The sequence below is a fragment of the Muscardinus avellanarius genome, assembly GCF_963383645.1.
Source record: "Muscardinus avellanarius genome assembly, chromosome: 7".
In the NCBI taxonomy this organism is placed as follows: Eukaryota; Metazoa; Chordata; class Mammalia; order Rodentia; family Gliridae; genus Muscardinus; species Muscardinus avellanarius.
Window position 1 is genome coordinate 3,674,951 of NC_137793.1, and position 22,308 is coordinate 3,697,258.

Sequence of the window (22,308 nt, forward strand, 5' to 3'; positions counted from 1 at the left end):
GAACATTACTGTGATGCCCGTATGAAAATGTCCTTTTACCCCTCATCCCAGGCCTACTGAGGCAGAGTCCACAGTTTACTTGCTTATTTCTTTGTGGGGAATACTAAGGATTGAACCCAGGGGCCTTATACCTCTGAGCCTTATACCCTTAGCCTTATTTTATTTTCTGGAACAAGGCCTTGCTAAGTCGCTGAGGCTGGCCTCAAACCTGCAATCCTCTTGTCTCAGCCTCCCAAACACTGAGATTACAGGTATATGCCACCATCTCTGGCTAGAACCCATAACTGAATAAGATTTCTAGGTCATCCTATGCATATTAACCAACAGGCTTGTCACTAGAATAAAAGCCATGATGCTTATATTTTATGATTCCTACATCAAGATGTATGATCTAGCAGTGGGAAAAATGTTTGGGTTTTTTTTTTTTTGTGGTACTGGGGTTCCTGGAAACCCTTCTACCTCTGGGTTACACTCCCAGACACCTATTTTATATTTTTATTTGAAACCAGGGTCTCTTAAGCTGGGAAAAATGTTTTTGTTTTTTGGGGGGTTTTGTTTTGTTTTGTTTTTTGTGTGGTACTGGGGTTCCTGGAAGCCCTTCTACCTCCGGGCTACACTCCCATACCTATTTTTACATTTTTACTTGGAAACAGGGTCTCCTAAGCCAGCGCACGCGGCTGGCTTCGAACCTGCGCGATCCTCCTGTCTCTGCTCCCAAGTGCGGGGATTACAAGCGTGCGCCACCACGCCCGGTGAGAAAAATGTTTTAATGTAAGCATTTGTTAAAATATTCTGACCAGGCTGGGTATGGTGGCTCATACTTGTAATCCCAGCATTAGGGAGGCTGAGACAGGGGGATTGCGGTTTGCGGACAGCCTCAGCTACTACTTAGTGAGGCCCTTTCCAACTCAGTGAGACCCTGTTTCAAAATAAAGAATAATAAATAGGTATAGAGGGGTGTAGCTTGGAGATAGGATGCCCCTGGGTTCCATCCCCAGTATCAAAAAAAAAAAAAAAAAAGGTCCAGGATGCTGCCTGGAACTTGTTAAAAATAAATAAATAAATAAATAAATAAATAAATAAATAAATAAATAAAATATTCTGATCAGGCCAGGCATGGTGGCGCGCACTTGTAATCCCAGTACTTGGGGAGGCTGAGACAGGAGGGTCATAGGTTCGCGGTCAGCCTCAGCTATTTAGTGAGGCCCTCGGCATCTTAGTGAGACCCTGCTTCAAAGTAAAGAATAAAAAATAGGTCTGCGGTACAGCTCAGAGGTTGAATGCCCCTAGGGTTCAATTCCCAGTTCTTCAAAATAAATAAATAATATCCTGACCACTTATTTGGTATGAATGTAAGACCCCAGCTCATCCCAAGGCCCCGGTGCTGGCTGGTGCTGGGCCAGGTGGGCCTGTCTTGCTCTTTAAGAGCCAAGTATAATTCCAGGCATGCTGGCACATGCTGGTAATCTCAGTACTTGGGAGGCTGAGGCAGGAGGATGTCAGGTTAGAGGCCAGTCTCAGCAACTTAGGCTCTCAGCAGCTTAGTGAGGTCCTGTTTCAAGGTAAAATAGAGCTGGGGATGTAGCTCAGAGGCAGACCGCCCTGAGTTCAAAACCCGGTGCAAAACAACAATACAACAAAACCCGGGTAACGCGGCGTCCGAGGCAGAGGCTGGCCTTCGCGCTCTCCAGAACGCTGTGTCAGCATCGGCGCTTGCTTGTGACAAAACACCTTTGTACAGCTGTGCGGGTCCCTCTCTGGCCCTCGGGCATTTCACAGGGCGGGTGGAGGCTCCTTGGTGCTGACGCCGGCCTGGCCGTGACAGATGCCATCTTGCCCTGGTATCTTGCAGGGCACGTGGGGGCGCCTCTGCCCTGCAATCACATCAAGCTGGTCGACGTGGAGGAGCTCAACTACTGGGCCCACAAAGGAGAGGGGGAGGTAAGCTGAAAGGATTTGGTCGCTCGCGTCTGGTGCTGCGTGTAGTGAGTTAAACAAGCAAGACAGCAGGGCGGGACTGTTTCTTTCTACTTGTGTGCAAAGCCATTTTATTTTATTTTGTTGGGGGATGGTACTGGAGCTTGAACCTAGGGGCATTCTACCTCTTAGCTATATTCCCGGCCCTGTTTATTTTTTTTATTTTCAAAACAGGGTCTCACTAAGTCACAGAGAGATACACTAAGATGCTGAAGCTGGCCACGAACCTACAATTGTCCTGTCTCGGCCTCCCAAGTACTGGGGTTATAAGGGTGCACCACCACACCTGGCTATAAAAATTCATTTTAAACTGCTGGTAAATTTGATTCAAACAGCTCCCAATGCTGGGAGTAAACGAGTCTCAGTCAAGATTTTGAATAATTCCCAGTCGGGTACAGTGGTGCATGCCTATAATCCCAGTACTTGGGAGGCTGAGACAGGAAGATTGCAAGTTCAAGACCAACCTGAGATACTTAGCAACACCCTGTCTGAAAATAAATAAAAAGAGCTGGCGGTATAGCTCAGTGGTAGAATGCCCCTAATCCAATCCCCAGTTTCAGAACAAAATGAAAGAAGAAAGGAAGGAAGGAAAGAAAGATTGATTTTGATTTCTGAAACTTTGTTTTGAAAAAAATCTGTCTGGAGCTGGGCGTGGTGGTTCACGCTTGTAATCCCAGCACTTAGGAGGCTGAGACAGTAGGATTGTGGTTCGCAGCCAGCCTCAGCTACTTAGGCCCTTTGCAACTTAATGAGACCCTGTTTCCAAATAAAGAAGAAAAAAACAGGGCTGGGGGGTGCAGCTCGGAGGTAGGTAGAATGCCCCTGGGTTTTATTCCCAGACCCGCAAAAAAAAAAAAAAAAAAAAAAAAAATCTGTCTGGCTGGGTGTGGCAGTAATCACAATACTTGGGGGGTTGAGACAAGAGGCTCACAGGCTCACCAACTCAATAAAACTGTCAACAACTTAACAAGACCCTGTTTCCAAACAAAAAATAAAATAAGTCTATGGGTATAGCTTAAAGATAAAGGCCCCTGGATATCTGTGATGAACCCCATCAAAAGTGGCCATCCCTGGGGGGCTCCCGGTAGGGATGGAGGAAGGCCCGGGGCAGGGAGAGGAGGTGGCCAGGACCCGCTCCTGAGAGGGCGGTGGACAGACCAGAGGCAGGCGGGGCTGGCAGGGTTTGCATCCTCTGTGTCCACCCCACACTCACACAGCACCCTCCCATCGCCCATATTCCTTGCGTCATAGGACACCCTGGTGTTTGTCCCCACAGATCTGTGTGAGGGGACCAAACGTGTTCAAAGGGTACTTAAAAGATCCGGATAAGACAAAGGAGGCCCTGGACAGCGATGGCTGGCTGCACACGGGCGACATCGGGAAGTGGATGCCGGTGCGTATGTCGGGAACCACGGAGCCCGAAGAACTCAGGGGTGAGAAGACGTGCGTCTAGCCCCTCGAGACGGGGGCGTCTCTCTTTCTTCCCCAGCAGTTATTCATTGGAAGCACTGTTGGGGTTTGGGGTTCTTCCTTAGCTGCCCCCCAGCGCCTGGCTCTCCTCCTGATAGAGGCAACGTGGGACCTCTGTGGGAGGACAGGGCTGGGATCTTGGAGACCAAATCCCTATTCTCGCTGGCTTTCAGACATGATCTGCTAGTGTGAGGCCCCCAGTGGCGGAGCAGAGGGAGGTGTAAATGTCTGGGAGGCCTGAGAAGGGCTTGGGCACCGGCCCAGCTCTGAGAGGAGACTCAGCAGAGGGAAACACCGGGGCTGGGTGTGTGGCTGCCCCGGTGCCTTGGACCGTGCCAGCAGCGTGCAAAGCCCCATCCCTCTCGGGCTCTGCCTTGACACACTTCTAGAGTAAGAAGGCAAGCCTTCCTCTCACGCTTGGACCACAATCCCCGATTTTTTGCCCAAACCAGTTTGTCTACTCTCTCGTTTTTAAGACGGGGTGTTAACCTTGGGCACCGTGAGAGCACAGGAGTGTCTAGCTCTCGCCAGGGCCCTGGAGGCTGGCAGGTGGATTTGGCCCTGCTTGGATCCGTGTACATCCCTTGAGCCTCATCACTAGGGCAGACAGGGATGGATCCCGGCGTGGTCCAGGGCCGGGGACCCTGCCTCTTCTGGCAGTTTCCAGCCCAGTGTGATGGGCGTGAACGGGTACACACCTGGGAGAGGCACAGGAGAGGCACCTACTGGACCCATGTCCCAGGCTGAGTCTAGTTCCCAGGGGAAAGGAGGGGAGGACAGGCCAGGCAGTAGTGTGCGGCTGGTAGAGCTTTCACGGGTATCGGCCACGGTTGGCACTGAAGGCCCACACGTGTGGGAGAAAGGCTGCAGGCGCACTGGGTCCTGGGCACCCGCGAGGAAGGAGGGTGTCGCCGGCTCAGGCAGTGGAGGCTTCAGGCCCCGTCCAGGCCTCAGCCCCTTCCAAAGGCCCTACATGTCATATTTTTTCTTTTTTCTTTTTCTTTTTCTTTTATTTCTTTATCTACTTATTGCATTACTGGGGATGGAACCCAGTGTCATTTGACCTCCGAGCTATACCCCCAGCCCTATTTTATATTCTTTATTTTGAACCAAGGTCTCACTGAGTTGCGAGGGCCTCACCAAGTAGCTGAGGCTGTCCATGAACTGCGATCCTCCTGCCTCAGCCTCCCAAGTGCTGGGATCACAAGCTGCGCCCACCACGCCCGGCCTGTTCTTACCACTAATGTCATAGTATTTACTCTTTGTATATTTCTCACTTAAGGTAAATTATACAATCGTGGCCTAAGGTCCACTTAACTGTGATATGATTTTTTAATATCATTTGTCTAAAAATTGTGTTTGGCCTTTCTACTTATATTCATAAATTAGAGTTTTCTGTAATTTTTCTTTCACATACAAGTTTTTATGGATTTTGAGATCCGTAATTTTCCTTTTATGTTCCATTCCGTCATGATTTTAGCGTAAACTTAATGAATGAATTAGTGACTAGTTGGTTTGGGCTCTTTTTTTCCTCCCTTGTTTTATGGAAGAGTAGGTACAAGGTTTGAGTGATTTTTTTAAAATTTAGGTACAAATTGTAAAGATGTTTATGCTCTAGGAAAATATTATTTTATGGCATTAGATGATCAAGGGAAAGGCACAGTTTTCCAATCCAGAAAGACCTGGGTTCAAGTCCTGAGTCCCTTACTTGCTAACTGTGTGGCTTTGGAGGAGTTAGCCGAGCTCTTGAGCCTGGTTTCCCGTCTGTTTTTCTTGGGTTCTCAACACCCTAAGAGGCTAGCTCCAGGCGCGGGCGCCCCCGATGTCCACCAGGGTTATGAGCAGAATGCCTGTGTGTTTTGTCTTGGGGGAGGGGAGCGCTTGCTCCGGCTCGGGCGGACGGAGCCCACAGAGCGGGGCTGCATCTGCTGGGGCCTGCGGCTGAGGACATGGTTTGGATGGAAGGAGGAGGTGAGTGAGAATGGGGGAGCCTGCTGCTGGAGCTCCCAGGGGGCCACGCCGCAAGGCCAGGCCAGGCTTGGGCCCAGCGGTGGGAGCCGACTGAGGAGGGCCATGTTGAGCCCCGTGCAGGGCTGGTTGCCCCTGGTTTCTGGAATTGTTCTGAGCACAGTGCGTTCTGGGAGTGGCTGTGGCAGGATGAGCTGTGGTGACCCCAAGGTGAGCAGAGGCCAGAGAAGTACAGCTTTGAAGGTTTAGCCAAAGGCGGGAGGCCCGAACTTCATGTCCACCAAAACTTGGAAGGGTAGAGGGGAGTCTGGGGAAGTGAGCAGGCCCAAGGGGCCCAGGGACGGGCAGCTGGCCGTGTGGTCTTGGAGGGCCCGGCGCACAGGCCCACAGAGGCATCAGCCTGGGCGCACAGGGGCCCCGCCAGCCTACACCAAAGGGAGCTTGGGGAGGGGCCTGCAGGGGCCCGGGCTTGCAGGTGCCGTCTTCTTAGCAGGCTGTCTGTCCAACCTGCAGGAGGGAACTCTTAAAATCATTGATCGGAAAAAGCACATCTTTAAACTCGCTCAGGGAGAGTACGTGGCGCCGGAGAAGATCGAGAACATCTACGCCCGCAGCGAGCCGGTGGCGCAGGTCTACGTCCACGGGGACAGCTTAAAGGTGAGGCCCGCTCCGGCCGTGCCGAGCCGCCGAGAGCCCGGCTAGGCATCGGGGCGCACCGAGACGCACTCGGCCACGACACAAAGCTCCTCCCAAGGGAGACGTCTTGACGTTTGGTAAACTATAGTTAAGTAAGTTGGCTTGCAGCAGCACTAATGGACATTCCCATTATTTCTAACTTAGGCCCGTCATACTTCCAAGAGAGATTTTTTGAGATAAGTAACTGTCGAATTATTTTTTGAAGAAAGTGCTCTCGAAATTATTATAATTTTGTTATGTGGTATGAGAAATGGGGCCCAGGGGCCTTCTACCTCCAGGCTACACCCCAGACATATATGACTTTTTATTTGGAAACAGCCTCACTAAGAGGCTGGCTTCAGACCTGCAGTTCTCCAGCCTCGGCCTCCCAAGCACTGGGATTACAAGCATGCACCACCACGCCTGGATAAATGCTGTAAAAATAAAAACGTAAGCCAGGTATGGTGGCAAGCACACTTCTAATCTCAGTACTTGGGATTACAAGTACTTGGGAGGCTGAGACAAGAAGATTGCGGGTTCAAGACCAGCCTCAGCAAATTAGCAAGACCCTTGGCAACTTAATGAGACTGTTTCCAAATAAAAGGTTAAAGCTGGATGTGGTGGCACATGCCTATAAACCCAGTGCTTGTGAGGCTGAGACAGGAGGATCATAGGTTTAATAAGAGTGCCACAAAAGTTAACTAATTAATTAATTAAAAATTAAACATAGCCGGGCATGGTGGCACACCTTGTAATCCCAGTACTTGGAAGGCTGAGACAGGAAGATCGTGGTTCTCAGCCAGCCTCAGCTACTTAGCGAAGCCCTTCACAACTCAGTGAGACCTTGTTTCAAAAAAATAAAATGACTAAAAAATAGGGCTGTGGGTGTAGCTTGGAGGTACAGTGCCCCTGGGTTCCATCCCCAGTACCAAAAAAAAAAACAAAATTAAACAGGGTTAGGGGGTAACTCAGAGGTAGAATGCCCCTGGGTTCAATCTCCAGTACCAAAAAAAACATTTAATCAATATTAAAGGGGATCTTCATAAATGAAGATCATGTTGATGTAACAAATTTGAAATGATCTAGAAACCCTGGGAGATATGTTTTTGATTCATAGAATTCAGATCATAGAGCCAGGGGGTAGTGGCACACACTTGTAATCCCAGCATTTAGGAGGCTGAAATAGGAGGATCGCGCAGTTTTGCGGACAGCCTCAGCTACTTAGGCCCTCTGCGGCTTAGTGAGACCCTGTTTCACAATAAAGAATAAAAAAGAGGGCTGGTAGCGTAGCTCAGAGATAGAATGCCTCTGGGTTCCATCCCCAGTACCACACACACACACACACACAAAATAATAATAATAATAATAATAATAATAATAATAATAGAAAGAGAAGAAGGAATTTGGATCACAGAGTTATTGGCATGAGAACCCAAGGTAATAGCTATTAGTCTAATTTGCCTTTTTTTTTTTTTCAGTACTTACTGGGGATGGAACCCAGGGCATTCTACCTCTGAACTACACCCTAGCTCTATTTCTTATTCTTTGTTTTGAAACGGGGTCTCACTGAGTTGCAAAAGGTCTCAAAGTAGCTGAGGCTGGCCGCAAACTGCAGTCCTCCTGTCTCAGCTTCCCAAATGCTGGGATGACAAGCGTGCGCCACCACACCCGGCTTTGCCTCCTTCTTGGTGTCCTTAAATGTCCCCTTCCCCTACCTAAGTTAGAGGGCCCTATCAGGAAATTAACAGTGAAGAATGTACTATATTTCATGTTTCACAACATATGAACAAATGTTTCACAACCATACACTTATTTTTAGAAAAGGGTGGAGTCCGAGAATACCAGGAGATTACTTTCAATGCTGGACCACGAGTAACCACTTGAGAGCATTTGCCCTGACTCTGTTTCCCTTTGCTGGGCGTTGCAGGCCTTTTTGGTGGGCATCGTGGTGCCCGACCCCGAAGTCATGCCGTGCTGGGCCCAGAAGAGAGGGATTGAAGGGGTCTATGTGGAGCTCTGCTCAAGAGAGGTCGGTATCGGGGGCTGTTTTCTAAAAAGCTGCTGAGCGTTTTCTAAGTCCACACAGGAGGGGACAGAAAAGCTCTCGGGCCAGTGAAATCCGAGCACACCGGACATTTCTATTATTACTTTATAATGCTGGGAATTCTCAGCCAGAGATTTGTCTCATGATTGTTGTGGAAGAAATTCGTATTTCTTCCGAGAAATGGGATCAGTCCTTGGGTTGGGGAGCCGGGACACACGCCGGAAAGTCGACCCGGCCCCTTGTCTTGCGGCCCGGAGGAGAATAGGCCTCAGGGAGGCGGCCAGCCGACAGCAGAGGCAGATGCTGACTCTCGGGCCATCCTGTCTCCAAGTGAGGAGGCCTTTGGTGCTGACTGTGCACAGATCGCCATGGAACTGAAATAGTAGCACCGTTCTTCCTGCTGACTCCACCCGCCATCCCCACCATCCTGAACCTGTTCCTGGCGCCGGCCAGAGACGGCTTGCTGCCTCTGGCCCAGCATCGGCCCCTCGAGGTTCATGGTCTATTTCTCAGCGGCAGATGCAGGCTCCACCTCTCTCCCTGGGCCCTGAGCTCATGTGGGTGGCAGCGTTCGCCAGGCTGCCCAGCTGGCCACTTAAAAAAAAAAAAAAAGGCAGGCCTGGTGGCACACACTTGTAATCTCAGTACTTAGGAGGCTGAGACAGGAGGGTCACGGGTTTGAGGCCAGCCTCAGCAACTTAGTGAGGCACTCTGCAACCTAATGTTTCAAAATTAAAGAAGAAAGAAAGAAAAGACCGAACGGTCCCTTATCCTGTTCACAGTCACTCCTCGGGACATTGGTGGCCCACACTTCTTGACTGGGATGGGAACCCGGCTGCTGGCTACCAGGGAATGTCAGCCCCGATGGGGAGGGTGCGCGGGAGGGAGGGAGCGCGGGGCCGCACCATCTGCAGCCACTCTTCTCTCCCACGTTATGAAATGTATTTTTGTCTTGTAACTTGACGTCTTTGGTTCAATTCAGGAGCTGAAGAAAGCCATTTTGGAGGACATGATAAAATTAGGAAAAGAAAGCGGGCTCCATTCTTTTGAACAGGTAACTATGACCTCCCCTACGCCTCGCTGCCCTTTAGTTAGTGGTGAAAATCAGGTAAGCCAATGTTTGCCACGTGCGGTGGTGCACGCCTGTCATCCCAGTACATGGGAGGCTGAGAATGGAGGATCACAGATGAGGCCAGCCTCAGCAATTTAGCAAGACCCTAAGCAACTTAGGAAGGCCCTAAGCAACTTAGTAATAGTCTGTTTCACAATAAATAAACATAAGCCGGGCGTGGTGGCGCACGCTTGTCATCCCCGCGCTTGGGAGGCGGAGACAGGAGGATCGCGCAGGTTCGAAGCCAGCCACTCTGGCTTAAGAGACCCTGTTTCCAAATAAAAATATAAAAATAGGTCTGGGAGTATAGCCCGGAGGTAGAAGGGCTTCCAGGAACCCCAGTACCACCTAAATAAACAAAAAAACAAACAAACAGGGCTGGGGGTATGGCTCAGTGGTAGAGCACCCCTGGATTCAATCCCCAGTATCACATGAAAGAAGGAAGGAAGGAAGGAAGGAAGGAAGGGAGGGAGGAAGGGAGGGAGGAAGGAAGGGGAAAAGGAAAAGGAAAAGGAAAAGAGAGGAGAGGAGAGAGAACCCAGCCTGGTGGCACACACTTGTAATCCCAGTACTTGGGAGGCTGAGACCAGAGGATTGCAGTTTGTGACCGGCCTCAGCTGCTTAGTAAGACCCTGTTTCAAAATCAAGAATAAAAAATAGGGCAGGGGGTGTAGCTCAGAGGTCAAATGTTCCTGGGCTCAACCCCTAGACTCGCAAAAGAAAGAAAGAAAGAAAGAAAACTCAACCCAGTGGCGGCCCTGACCTAGATTGCTCAGAGTGTGGCGGGCCGCAAGCCGTGTGCCCGTGGACCCCTGAAGGCCTGTGTCTGGCTGGCTCCAGCAGCCTGCCTCCTGAACTAAAATAGGTCACTGGACAAACAGCCGTCCTGGAGGCTGAAATATCACCCCCACCGTCACTAGGAGATCATGTGTGCCTGGTGTGTCTCCCAGGACGCCGCACTGCTGAGGACCAGAGTCCGATCTTATTTTTAATTTTATGGGAACTGTCTTCCTGAGCGCAGTGGGCAGACTCTCTTGCCGGGAGTGGATCTTGAAAAGATTGGGTTCATCCCTCGGGCCAGGGATCTGTCAAGTCCAGCATGCCTGCCACAGACAGGAGGAAACAGAACGTGCGGGGAGAGGACCATCGTCTTTTGCAGCGCTCGGTCGAGGCAAGGTTGGGGTTCTTATTGTGACTGAGTTCCTGGGCACACTCCTTCCTATTGGCACATACAACTCCACATCCTCTTGAGCCAGAAAGTCAGAGAAAAATTGTCCAAGCAGAAAAGTAGTAAGATACTGACTCAAAAATGTATCTGTTTTTAAAAAGCCTGGCGTGGTAGAGCACACTTATAATCCAGCATTTGGGAGGCTAAGACAGGAGGATTGGGGTTTGTGGACAGTCTCAGCTACTTAGTGAGGCTCTTTGCAACTCAGTGAGACTCTGTTTTAAAGTAAAGAATAAAAAATAGGACAGGGGGTGTAGCTTGGAGGTAGAATGCCCCTGGGTTCCATCCCAAGTACTGTAACAAAAAAAAAAAAAAAAGTTTGTTTTTAAAAGAGTTTTTTTTCAGCTCGGTGTGGTGGCGCACACTTGTAATCCCAGCACCTGGGAGGCTGAGACAGGAGGATCGCACAGGTTCAAAGTCAGCCTCAGCTACTTAGTGAGGCTCTCAGCAACTTAGTGAGACCCTGCTTCCAAATAAAATATAAAATAGGTCTAGTAGTATAGCCCAGAGATCGAAAGCCCCTGGGTTCCACCCCCAGTACCACACACAAAAAAGTTTCTTTCCATATAATTATCATTTCATAAGAATTGTTTTTTTTTTCTTAAGGAAAGTTTTGTTTCCTCAAATAGAAAGTGAGTATCTGCAGGGTTTCTGAGAATTTTTAGATTTCTTATGTTCATTTGATGATAACCTCAAAACATTTTAAAGTTAGTTTTAAATATAAAATTCTTAAGAGCTGAGCATGATGGCACACGCTTGTAATCCCAGCACTTGGGAAGCTGAGACTGGAGGATCGTGGTTCTCTGCCAGCCTCAGCTACTTAATGAGGCCCTTTGCAACTCAGTGAGACCCTGTTTCAAAAAAAGAAAGTGGCCGGGCGTGGTGGCGCACGCTTGTAATCCCCGTGCTTGGGAGGCAGATACTGGAGGATCGCACAGGTTCGAAACCAGTCGCACTGGCTTAAGAGACCCTGTTTCCAAACATAAAATAGGTCTGGGAGTGTAGCCCGGAGGTAAAAGGGCTTCCAGGAACCCCAGTACCACCAAAAAAGAAAGAAAGAAAGAAAGTGACTAAAAAATAAGGCTGGGGGTGTATCTTGGAGGTACAGTGCCCCTGGGTTCCATCCCCAGTACCGCAAAAAATAAATAAATAAATAAAATAGGGCTGGGGTTGTATGTAGTCAGGGTAAAATGCCTCTGGATTTTATCCCCAGTACCTCAGTATGTATGTATGTATGTATATATATATACTTAGAATGTTTTGATTTTAAACTGAAATCTAAACATAATTTCAGGATCTAAGAATATTGCTGTGTGTGTATGTGTGTGTGTGTGTGTGTGTGAGAGTGTGTGTGTGTGAGTGTGTGTGTGTGTGTGTATGTGTGTGTATGTGTGAGTGTGTGTGTGTGTGAGTGTGTGTGTGTGTATGTGTGTGTGTATGTGTGTGTGTATGTGTGTGTATGTGTGTGTGTATGTGTGTATGTGTGTGTATGTGTGTGTGTATGTGTGTGTGTATGTGTGTGTGTGTGTGAGTGTGTGTGTGTGTGTGTGTGTGTGTGTGTGTGTGTTACTGTAGACTGAACCCAGGGCTGTTATATGACTGAGCTTCACTTTCAGCCCTAGTTTCTATTCTGAAATAGGATTTTGTTAAATTGCTGAGGCTGGCCTCTAACCTGTAATCCTCCTCTTTCAATCTCCCAAATACTGGGATTACAGGTGTGTGCCACAAAACCTGTTCAAGGCTTTGATTCTCTGTGGTCCCAGAGATGAATTCTCTTTGTAAATAGGCATTTACATTTATCCAGTTTGAGAAAAAGTGCTTTCCCATCATCTGTCAGTATGTTTGGGGGCAATTAAAGCCAAGATAATTTAAAAAAATTTTTTTTTTTTTGCAATGCCAGAAATTGAACCCTGGAGCATTCTACCTCTGGGCTACACTCCCAGCCTTATTTTATATTTTTATTTGGAAACAGGGTCTCTTAAAGCCAGCACAGCTGGCTTCGAACCTGTGTGATCCTCCCGTCTCCGCCTCCCAAGCATGGGGATTACAAGCGTGCGCCACCACGCCCGGCTTTTGTTTTATTTTGAAACAGGATCAAATCTTTATTTTTAAAAGTTAGAAAATCTGAGGCGTTCAGGCGAGTTACAGTTTATCTCTGTGAATGAAAGATCAATTTGAGCCACAGAATAGTTATGTAAGTTTCCAAAATTGCTAGACCTGGTCTCCTGGCCCTTCCTCACTGGGGGCTGGGGGCTGGGTCACAAGTGACCTCCTAGTGGAGTTCCTGGGCAGAGCTGCTGGTCCAGGCACGCCCTCTGCTGGCCACAGGACGCATCGCCTGCGCCTGGATAGGCAGAGAAAGCCATCAGCCAGAGGAAACCTCTTAAGACCTTGGTGTAGTTTCCAGTGTCAGCCACTGCTTTGGTTAGAAGCTCCGCCTGAGAGCACACGCGTGCTTGACTTTCCATGAGCCTCGAGCAGAGTTCCTGCCTCACCCTCGGCCCTCGCCGTGGTAACCTCGAGTACAGGAAGGCAGGCGGTACCCCAGAGGGCTTCACTGTTATTCCAAGGTTCTCAGGACCGGTCTCCTCCTCTCTGTTGCTGGGGGGCATCCTCCCCTCCAAGGCCAGTGTGTGCTCTCAGCAGACAGGAGAGAAGATGCCAGGCCTGGCAGGCCGTACCCCCAGGATCCTTCCAGGGAATCTGCAATCCACCAACCCTTTTTCTCCTCAAAGACAAGTGGTCAGTTAAGGGTCAACTCTAAACACACACATGCACACGTGCACACACACATCTAGGGTTTAAACTGTAATCCCAGGACTTGGGAGGCTAAGACAGTAGGATCGCAAGTGTGCAGCCAGCCTTAGCAAATAAGTGAGCCCCTCCGAAATGTAGTGAGACGCTGCTTCCGAATGAAAAAACAAAATAGGGCTGAAGGTATGGCTCAGAGATAGAATGCCCCTCGATTCAATTCCCAGTACCGCAAGTAAATAAATTATTCCTTGAAAGCTTTAGCAGTCAGCAGGAACGTGGCAGTGCATGCCTGTAGTCCCAGTACTTGGGAGTCTGAGATGGGAGGATGGGTCACAAGTTTGAGGTGAGCCTCAGCAATTTAGCAAGAACCTGTTTCAAAATAAAAAGGGCCGGAAGTGTAGCTGAGAGGTAGAATACCCCTGGGTTCAATCCCCAGTACAAAAAGAACTTTAGAAGTTCAACTTTCAGCCGGGCGTGGTGGCGCACGCTTATAATCCCGGTACTTGGGAGGTTGAGACAAGAGGATCGCACAAGTTCGAAGCCAGCCTCAACTACTTAGTGAGGCGCTCAGCAACTTAGTGAGACCCTGTTTCCAAATGAAATATGAAATAGTTCTGGGAGTATAGCCCAGATATAGAAAGCCCCTGGATTCCATCTCTAGTACCACACACACACACACAAACACACACAAAAAAGAAGAAGTTCAACTTTCTGGGTTAAGTTGGTATGCATTAAACTTTAAAATATTTTATATTTTTTATTTTTTTATTTTTTGGTGGTACTGGGGTTCCTAGAAGCCCTTCTACCTCCGGGCTACACTCCCAGACCTATTTTATACTTTTTTATTTGGAAACAGGGTCTCCTAAGCCAGCGCGCACTGCTGTCTTCAAACCTGAACGATCCTCCTGTCTCAGCCTCCCAAGCACGGGGATTACAAGCATGTGCCACCACGCCCAGCACCATGCCCATCTTTAGTCCTTTTATTTTGTTTTAATTCTTTAAAGTCCTGCAGTTTACAGCACTGTTCACTATTTAAAAAATGTAGAGCGGGGCGTGGTGGCACACGCCTGTAATCCCCGCTCTTGGGAGGCAGAGACAGGAGGATCACGCAGGTTCGAAGCCAGCCACGCTGGCTTAAGAGACCCTGTTTCCAAATTAATAAAAAGTATAAAATAGGTCTGGGAGCATAGCCCAGACATAGAAGGGCTTCCAGGAACCCCAGTACCACCAAAAATTAAAATTAAAATTAAAAAAATAAAACATTAAAATAGGGCTGAGGTGTAACTCGGAGGTAGAATGCCCCTGGGTCCTGAGTTCAGTCCCCAGTACCGCAAAAATAAATAAATTAATTAAATAAAATAAAATCTCAACAATGTCACTGAATGAGGTCCCAGCTATCAAGATGCAATTTATTGCATACAGCATCACTCCCAAATTGAGCCCAATCCCTGACCCTGGGGCTCCTGGAGCCTGTGGACTGCCCGGAAGAAGGGGGTCCACGGGCGATGTGTGGCCAGGTCCTCCCAGACCCTCTGCACATCCTGTCTGGTCCCCATTCCGCTTGGCACACAGAGACGATGTGAACACTGGCTAATCCCCCCTCCTTGATGGTTTTTTGTTTGTTTGTTTTGGTTTGGTTTTGGGGTTTTTTTTTCTGTACTGGGGATAGAACCCAGGGGCATTCTACCTCTGAGTTACACCCCCAGCCCTATTTTTTATTCTTTATTTGAAAACAGGGTCCCACTAAGTTGCAGAGGGCCTCACTAAGTAGCTGAGGTTGTTTGTGAACCACGATCCTCCTGTCTCAGCCCCCCGAATGCTGCGATTTACAAGCGTGCGCCACCCCGCCCGGCTTTGAGGCATTCTACTTCTGAGCTAAACCTCCAGCCTGATTTTTTGTCTTATTTGGAAGCAGAGTCTCACTAAGTCGCAGAGGGCCTCGCCAAATTGTCGAGGCCAGCTTCGAACCTGCAATCCTCCTGTCTCGGCCTCCCAAGGACTGGGCCAGTCTGCCCTTTCTAGGATGCACCCTCCCGTTTCCCTCGGTGAGACCTAAAGTGTGTGTTCAGCCACGCCATGGCTTTTAAAAGCCCTCGGTGCCCCTGCCGTCTTCCTCCTTCTTCTCCGACTTCGTCCTCCCACACGCGTGACAGGAACAAGAGGCCGCCTGGCTCTGCCTCTCAGGCTGTGGTTTGGGGTCCCGGCCTTGTCCTTGGGGCCTCCTCTCCCTGCAATGTCCGCCCCCTGCGTGCCTCCCACAGGGACAGCGCCCGGCTCTTTGGCACTCACTGGCCAAACGGCATGGGTGGCCACGTGTCTGCACGCCGGCGTCCGTTTCGTGCTGTTTGTTCTCACCACGTGTGCAGTTGATGCTGTCCCCCTCCTCTTAAAGATGTATTCTGCGTCCATTCGGTTTTTAGGTGAAAGCCATTCACATCCACTCAGACATGTTCTCTGTTCAAAACGGCTTGCTGACCCCGACTCTAAAGGCCAAGAGACCCGAGCTGAGGGAATACTTCAAGAAACAGATAGACGAGCTTTACTCTACCATGTGACCTTCCGACAGCTCTTCTGGGGCGCCCACTGCAATAGCCAAGGGGCCCTGAACGCCACCGTCCAGCGACCCCCTGGGATGAACAAGCGCCTGATTTGACGCCTGAGCCTTTTCCTGGCCCAAGAGGTCTTTAACAATATTTTGTCTATCACCACTGAGTACACTTTATTTTTATTAAAATGATATTGTAGCAAGCTGCTAAAAATATCGCAGACGGCAATGTAAAAATCAAGACATTTTCTCAAAAACCGTGTACCACTAAAAGTAATATATTCTCAATGTTCACAGAACTCCTATTAAACATAAAGGAAAAAAAAGTAACTGATATATTGTACTTAATTTATTTGTGGACTATTAACCAGATACAGCAAATATTTAGGCAATGTGGACTACCTCATTCAATAACTGATTGTCAAAATTACAGTTAAATCAGACTTAAAACAAAGAATATACACAACTATGCTAAAACAAAATATGATAACATTCTACATGACTTTAGAGTCTTCGTGACTTCAGATCCATGACAATCCCATCGATGTGAAAAGTTTTATCTCTGATTTTTACTTTTACTCATGAAAAATGCAAATTTAGGTATTCTTGAAACCAATGCTATATTCATATAACAAGTTGCAGAGATCTTTCAATATTTTTTCTCATTTATTAATATTAAAATATTCAGGAGCTACCTACAAAAAAGTAATATAAAGCTATTCAAGGAATCTATGCATATATTCATGGACTTTCATGGTAATGAATTCTAGAAGGTATCTATTGACTCTCCAGTGGTTGGACCCTTAGGGGAGACGTGGGTGAAGAAAATCAGAGTTATTTCTTCCGGGTGGGTAGCAGTCAACGTACCCATGTTTTGGGCTTGGGTCTTGCCCTCTTTCGTACCAAGCCTAGGAAACCCAGTACCCTATAATTCTGAACAATTTCACTTTCTTTCAATAAGACTATGAAAGTATCATATGGAGAATAGACATTTCCAAAGAAAACAATTTTGGAATAGCATTTTTGAAGAACCTCTTCAAAATACCCCCGGAAAATTTATAGATCCTCATAGAGAGATACGTGCTAACAGCAAAAATTCCATCCCTCAAATCTTCAAATGTTCCTGTTTGACCATAAAACTTCCTCTTTCTCGCATTATGTACTTAGATACACCCTGTACCTGGGCGCATCTAAATATATGATTCGGGAGAGGCAGTTTTGAAAGCCCCTGATTCTTTGGACAGAGTTCAGCGCAAGCCATGAGCTGCGCATCTGTAGAAGGCGTGGTCTCTTCAGAAAGCTCAGTCTCCCTGACTAAGGATGGGACTCTGAACCCATATGAACAATTTATATGCCGTCCATGTGTTAATTCAAAATGTGCGTGCATTTCAGGGCAGAGGCCCCTCCCCCTGGAGGACGTCCAATCTATAAGTGCATGTTGTCAGTTAAAGATGGCATGATCACAGCCGGGCGCGGTGGGCACGCTTGTCATCCCAGCACTCGGGAGGCTGAGACCGGAGGATCGCGGTTCGCGGACAGCCTCAGCGACTTAGTGAGGCCCTCCGCAACTCAGTGAGACCCTGTTTCAAAATTAAAAAAATAAAAAATAGGGCAGGGTCTGTAGCTCGGAGGTCAAATGCCCCTGGCTTCCATGCCCAGACCCACAAAAAAAAAAAAAAAAGAAGGCATAATCACATGGCCTATTGGATGAATCTGCACCGATGACTGGACACCTACCCGAGGTGGACCACAGCTTCGTTTGATGTATTTATTTCAGTTTTTCCCATACTCCTTGGGCATAGTCTCTCCGGGAAGCCACTGTTGCACTTATAAATTTGGCATTTAACAAATGTGTTCTGTGCATAATTAATTTTTAAAGGCATTTTTGGCTAAGCAAATACTTAAGGTGCCCAAAGCTGCATCTGAGTAGCACCGACTTTTAAAAATATTTAATATATATTTGATCAACACAAAGTGACATTGTTACCTGAATTGGATATTCATACTATTTGAAGGGCAGGTAGCTTCACGTTCCAAAGAAAAAGAAGCTGTCTCCCATGGTCCTTCCTTGCAACTAAGATTCCAGAGTTGGCTTTGATTAAAAAAAATTATTAATGTAACTTAAACAGATGATTTTAAGCTTCTTTCGATTCTATTTATGCCTTGCGGTTGTTAGAGCTGATTATTTACAGACAGTGTAAGATTGCTTCTTGGCAGCCCCTAGACCCTCTGATGTACTACCTTCCTTATTTGTAAAGAAATCATCACACTTGGGTCAATAAACGGGTTAGTGTACCAGTGCAGAGAGGAGTAGGGACAGACCAAGTGCGCTCACGCCTGCTCTTTGGTTCCTCTCACCCACTTTGTGATAAAGGAGAAGGAAGCGTTTTGCACTAATGGAAAACCTCTTTTTGTTTCAGATTTCTCAACTCTTTTTTAGGGGAAAAAATTTTGTGTTTTCTCTAACCAATACAGGAAAAAGCTACATATTTTTAAGAGTCATGTTCGCTTTGGGCATCCAATCCTGTTTAAAAGAAAATCTTTCCCTTAGGCATAAGTGTGTTCATAAATGTTTGGCCTTTTTGACTGTTTCTCGTTTGAGTGTGTTATTAATGCTCACGTTTTGCCAGCCCATCCTGTTAGGTATATTATGCAATAGAATATGTACCACTTTTTTTTTTCCTTTTGCCATAAAAGATGTCTTTGTGTACCATTGAGACACCCCCCCCCCCATCGCCAGGTGGAAGAAGAGACTGGCCAGGTAGAGGACACTCCGTGTCTTAGGATCTGGAACTCAGAAGTCCAAGGATTAAACCTACCATGTCTCCTCCATATACACAAGTCATTCTTCCATTCTAAACTTAAGTATAATTACAAACACGAGAAAAAAGATTTCTATTGGGATTTTCCAATCAGGTACTAAATTGAAGTTAGCACTTAATTTGATTGTATTACCCATCAAAGAACCAATAATATATTTTTCTTTTGCAGTAAAGAAAATGAATTATTCCTTATTTTCCAGATGTACAAAGCACAAATGTGGTATTATAGTTTATTTACAATTCAAAAATACTAAAATGAATGTAAGAAGGGGAAAATGTATTTTTGCATGAAAACAGACTACGTATAAAGTTGCTTCCTATCTCAGGAAAAACAAACCAGAATGAAACATCATATACAAAACTGGTAAACTCTAAGTTGGCTGTATTTTCTTGACAGTCTTTATTTTAAGAAAGCATTTGAATGGGGGAAAAAAAAAAGGATCCTAGTAGTCTAAATTTTCTCTCAAGTATGCTACATAATCCTGTCTGTGAATCTACGATTAACTACAGTAAGAATGGGATTAATGTCCCAGTGAGGGCCAAACCCCAGATGAGGAATTCTACAGGGAGAAGCCACGGAGGTTGCAACACAAAGCCACTCCGTAAACATCGGAACGTGTGCACGGTTGAATGGGGTCCCAGACAGAAAGGGCTTCCATGAGGTGGGTGAGAATAGCATCTCAACACTCGTTTGACTGCTGATTTTAATTTTCCTTGTTAAATCATTGCAATGACTGCATGGAGGGGAAAAAATGGCTATTTTTTTTGAAGAACTGCTTATTCTACTTTCAATTTTTGAAACCGAACAGGGATTCAAATATTACTTTTTAAATATGCACAAAAGAATCTTAACTGTAATTCTATTTTAATTTGCTTTGTTATAGTAGCATGCATACCAAATATATAATGCATTTATGAAAATTTTTGTAAAAAAAAATAAAGATTTTTCATTTCTCAAAGTTGCTTATAATTACTGTTTTATGTGTTTATATACCATAATTCCTTGGTGGGAGTATATTTGGCAATGATCAATCAGGGCGTCTTATGGTGCCATGATTATAGTACCAAGATGCTTGCAGTCTCAAGCTGTATCACCAGCCAGCACACTCTACACCCTCTGTGTTTTTTGTAAGAGTCCCCAGACTCAAATATTATGGTGTAGACACTTGGCACAGGTCTCTGCTGAAATTCTCATCTGTGGTGTCCCGGATGTAAATCATTTCTTGACTTTTTTTTGTTGTTTTTTTTTTAGGTACTGGGGGTTAAACCCAACTGCCACTCACTCAGCTACATCCCCAACCCTTTCTATTTTTATTTTTAAATTTGAGACGGGTCCTCAAACTAGCCCTCTTCCTTTCCCAGCTTCCCAGGTACTCCAATTACAGGTGTGCGTGACCACACCAGGCTGGTTTTTAATTTTTGTGGCACTGGGGATGGAAACCAGGGGCATTCTACCTCTGAGCTATATCCCCAGCCCTATTTTATTTTATTTTGAAACAGGGTCTCACGAAGTTGCGGGCGGCCTCACTAAGTTGCTGAGGCTGGTGGTGAAACTGTGATCTTTTTGTCTCAGCTCCCCAAGTACTGGGATTCTAAGCATGCAACTGGAAGCTTCCCACGGGTTGGTTGGTTGATGGTCCCTCTGCCCCACCCCTGGGTTCCATCCCCAGTACAAAAACAAACAAAAACAAAAACAAAAAAACCTTGAACCAGTTGTGGTGACACACACTTGTAATCCTAGTACTTGGGAGGCTGAGACAGGAGGATGATCACGGGTTCACAGCCAGCCTCAGCTACCTAGTGAGGCCCTCTACAACTTAGTGAGACCCTGTTTCAAAATAAAGAAAAAAAAAAAATAAGGCTAAGGAGTAGCTCGGAGACAGAATGCGTGTGTGTGTGTGTGTGTGTGTGTGTGTGTGTGTGTGTGTGTGTATGTTACTGGGGATTGAACACGGGGATTCTAGCTCTGAGCCACACCCCTAGGCCCTTTTTTATTTTTACTTTGAAATGGGTGCTCACTGGGCTGATGGGCCTCACTACTTGCTCAGCCTCCCGAGTACTGGGATTGCGGGTGCGGCACCACGCCCAGCGTTATATGTGCTTACATTATCGAATCATATTGGGGCATAACAGAAAACTCTTCAAGCTTTTTTTCTAATTTTATCTCTACAGACTACATTTTTCAATATTGTGAAATGTTCCTATTTGTAATGTTTGGTATCACAGAAAACTTTGAGCATTTTCCTAATTTTATCGCTAAAGACTACATTTTTCAATATTGCTTGCGAAGTGTTGCTTTTTTTGGAAAAAATATTTTTTTTCTTTTTCTTTTTTGGTACTGGGGGTGGAACCCAGAGGCTTTCTACCTCCGGGCTGTACTCCCAGACCTATTTTATACTTTACTTGGAAACAGGGTCTCACTAAGTTGCTGAGAACCTCACTGAGTAGCAGAGGCTGGCTTCGAACCTGCGCGATCCTCCTGTCTCAGCCTCCCAAGCGCTGGATTACACGCGTGCGCCACCACGCCCGGCTGATTATTATTGTTCTGTGTGTAATACGCCTATTGGAAGCAATCCGATGGCTCGCCCTGAGGATACCCAGAGAAAGGGACGTCATTCCTGTGTCTCCAACTGGCAGAGCAAAAGAGTTGAGCCCCAGGGAGAGAGGACTCCCTGTGGGACCCTCGCCTTGGCCACAGGAGGGTGCCCAGATGTCCACGTACCAGAGGCTCCCAAACGCTGGCGGCCCGGGGCGGACATTGATGCGTATGGCACATCTCTTCCTTTTTAGGTTGCCTGGCCTGACGGAGGCTGACTCCCTGTGCACAGAGACCTAAGACTATTAGGAAGGCCTGGGGAGCGGGCAGCATCGGTAACAAGTGCTGGGTCTGACTAATGAGGAAATCAAAACTACAAGAGTGCATGTGGGAGGCTGAGACAGGAGGATCGCAGGTGTGAGGACAGCTCCAGCCACTTGGTCATACCCTCAGCCACTCAGACCCTGTTGTAAAACTGGGCTGGGGGCGGAGCTCAGGGCCTCTGCCCACAAGCTTGGGCTCCGCGGGCGGTGGTGGGGCTGGGGCAGTGCCTCTGCGTGGAGGGGCTCCGGGGGCGTGGCCTCGGGGGCGTGGCCTGGCGCTCCTCCCTCTTCCCAGAAGCCACCGCGGGAGGCTTCACACGGATAAAAGGCCAGAGCGCGGGGCTCTCCGGCCTGTTTTTTTGTTTTTGTTTGTTTTTTCCTGCTTCCCCGCAGCCCACCCCAGGCGGCCTCTCGACGTCTCTGGGACCCCCAGACGGCGACCGGCCCGGGCGCTGTCGAGGCCCCGGGGCTCCCGGAGCTGTGGGGTGCGGCGGCCATGTGGCCACTGCGGGTCTACACCCGCAAGAGGCGGGCGGGCCAGCGGCTCAATCTGACCCCGGCTCCCGACGCGGGCCCGCAGGCGCACGCGGGGGCCCCGCCAGCGGCGGGTTCGGGGCTGACCCACCGGCCCGGCCTGGGGACGCGCGGCGGCCGCCCTCCAGGGCGGCTCCCCGCCGGCCCCCGGAGAAGGGGCGCCGAGTGCGGCCGGCCCGGGGTGGCCGAGGGAGCCGACCGCGCCCGGCGGCCCAGGTGCGTAGCCTGAAGCCGCCGCCTGGCTTCCTCGGAAACCGCTACTCTTTCTGCCAGGAGCTGGGCCTGGTGGTGCACGACTCTAGCCCCGGTGCTCGGGAGGCT

General features: G+C 48.0%; 1 protein-coding gene across 1 annotated transcript in view; it reads left to right on the forward strand.

Annotated features, from left to right (window-relative positions):
* ACSL6 (acyl-CoA synthetase long chain family member 6) overlaps nucleotides 1-15,880 on the forward strand; it is a gene marked incomplete at both ends in the record, with an annotated part of 59,205 nt that extends 43,325 nt beyond the window's left edge. The window contains 7 exons of the mRNA XM_080699362.1: nucleotides 1,853-1,941; nucleotides 3,254-3,370; nucleotides 5,929-6,072; nucleotides 8,018-8,119; nucleotides 9,117-9,188; nucleotides 15,648-15,778; nucleotides 15,820-15,880. Coding sequence (XP_080555488.1) covers nucleotides 1,853-1,941; nucleotides 3,254-3,370; nucleotides 5,929-6,072; nucleotides 8,018-8,119; nucleotides 9,117-9,188; nucleotides 15,648-15,778; nucleotides 15,820-15,880 — 716 coding nt within the window. The remainder of the gene's footprint in view (nucleotides 1-1,852; nucleotides 1,942-3,253; nucleotides 3,371-5,928; nucleotides 6,073-8,017; nucleotides 8,120-9,116; nucleotides 9,189-15,647; nucleotides 15,779-15,819) is intronic.
* Nucleotides 15,881-22,308: the final 6,428 nt, after the last annotated feature.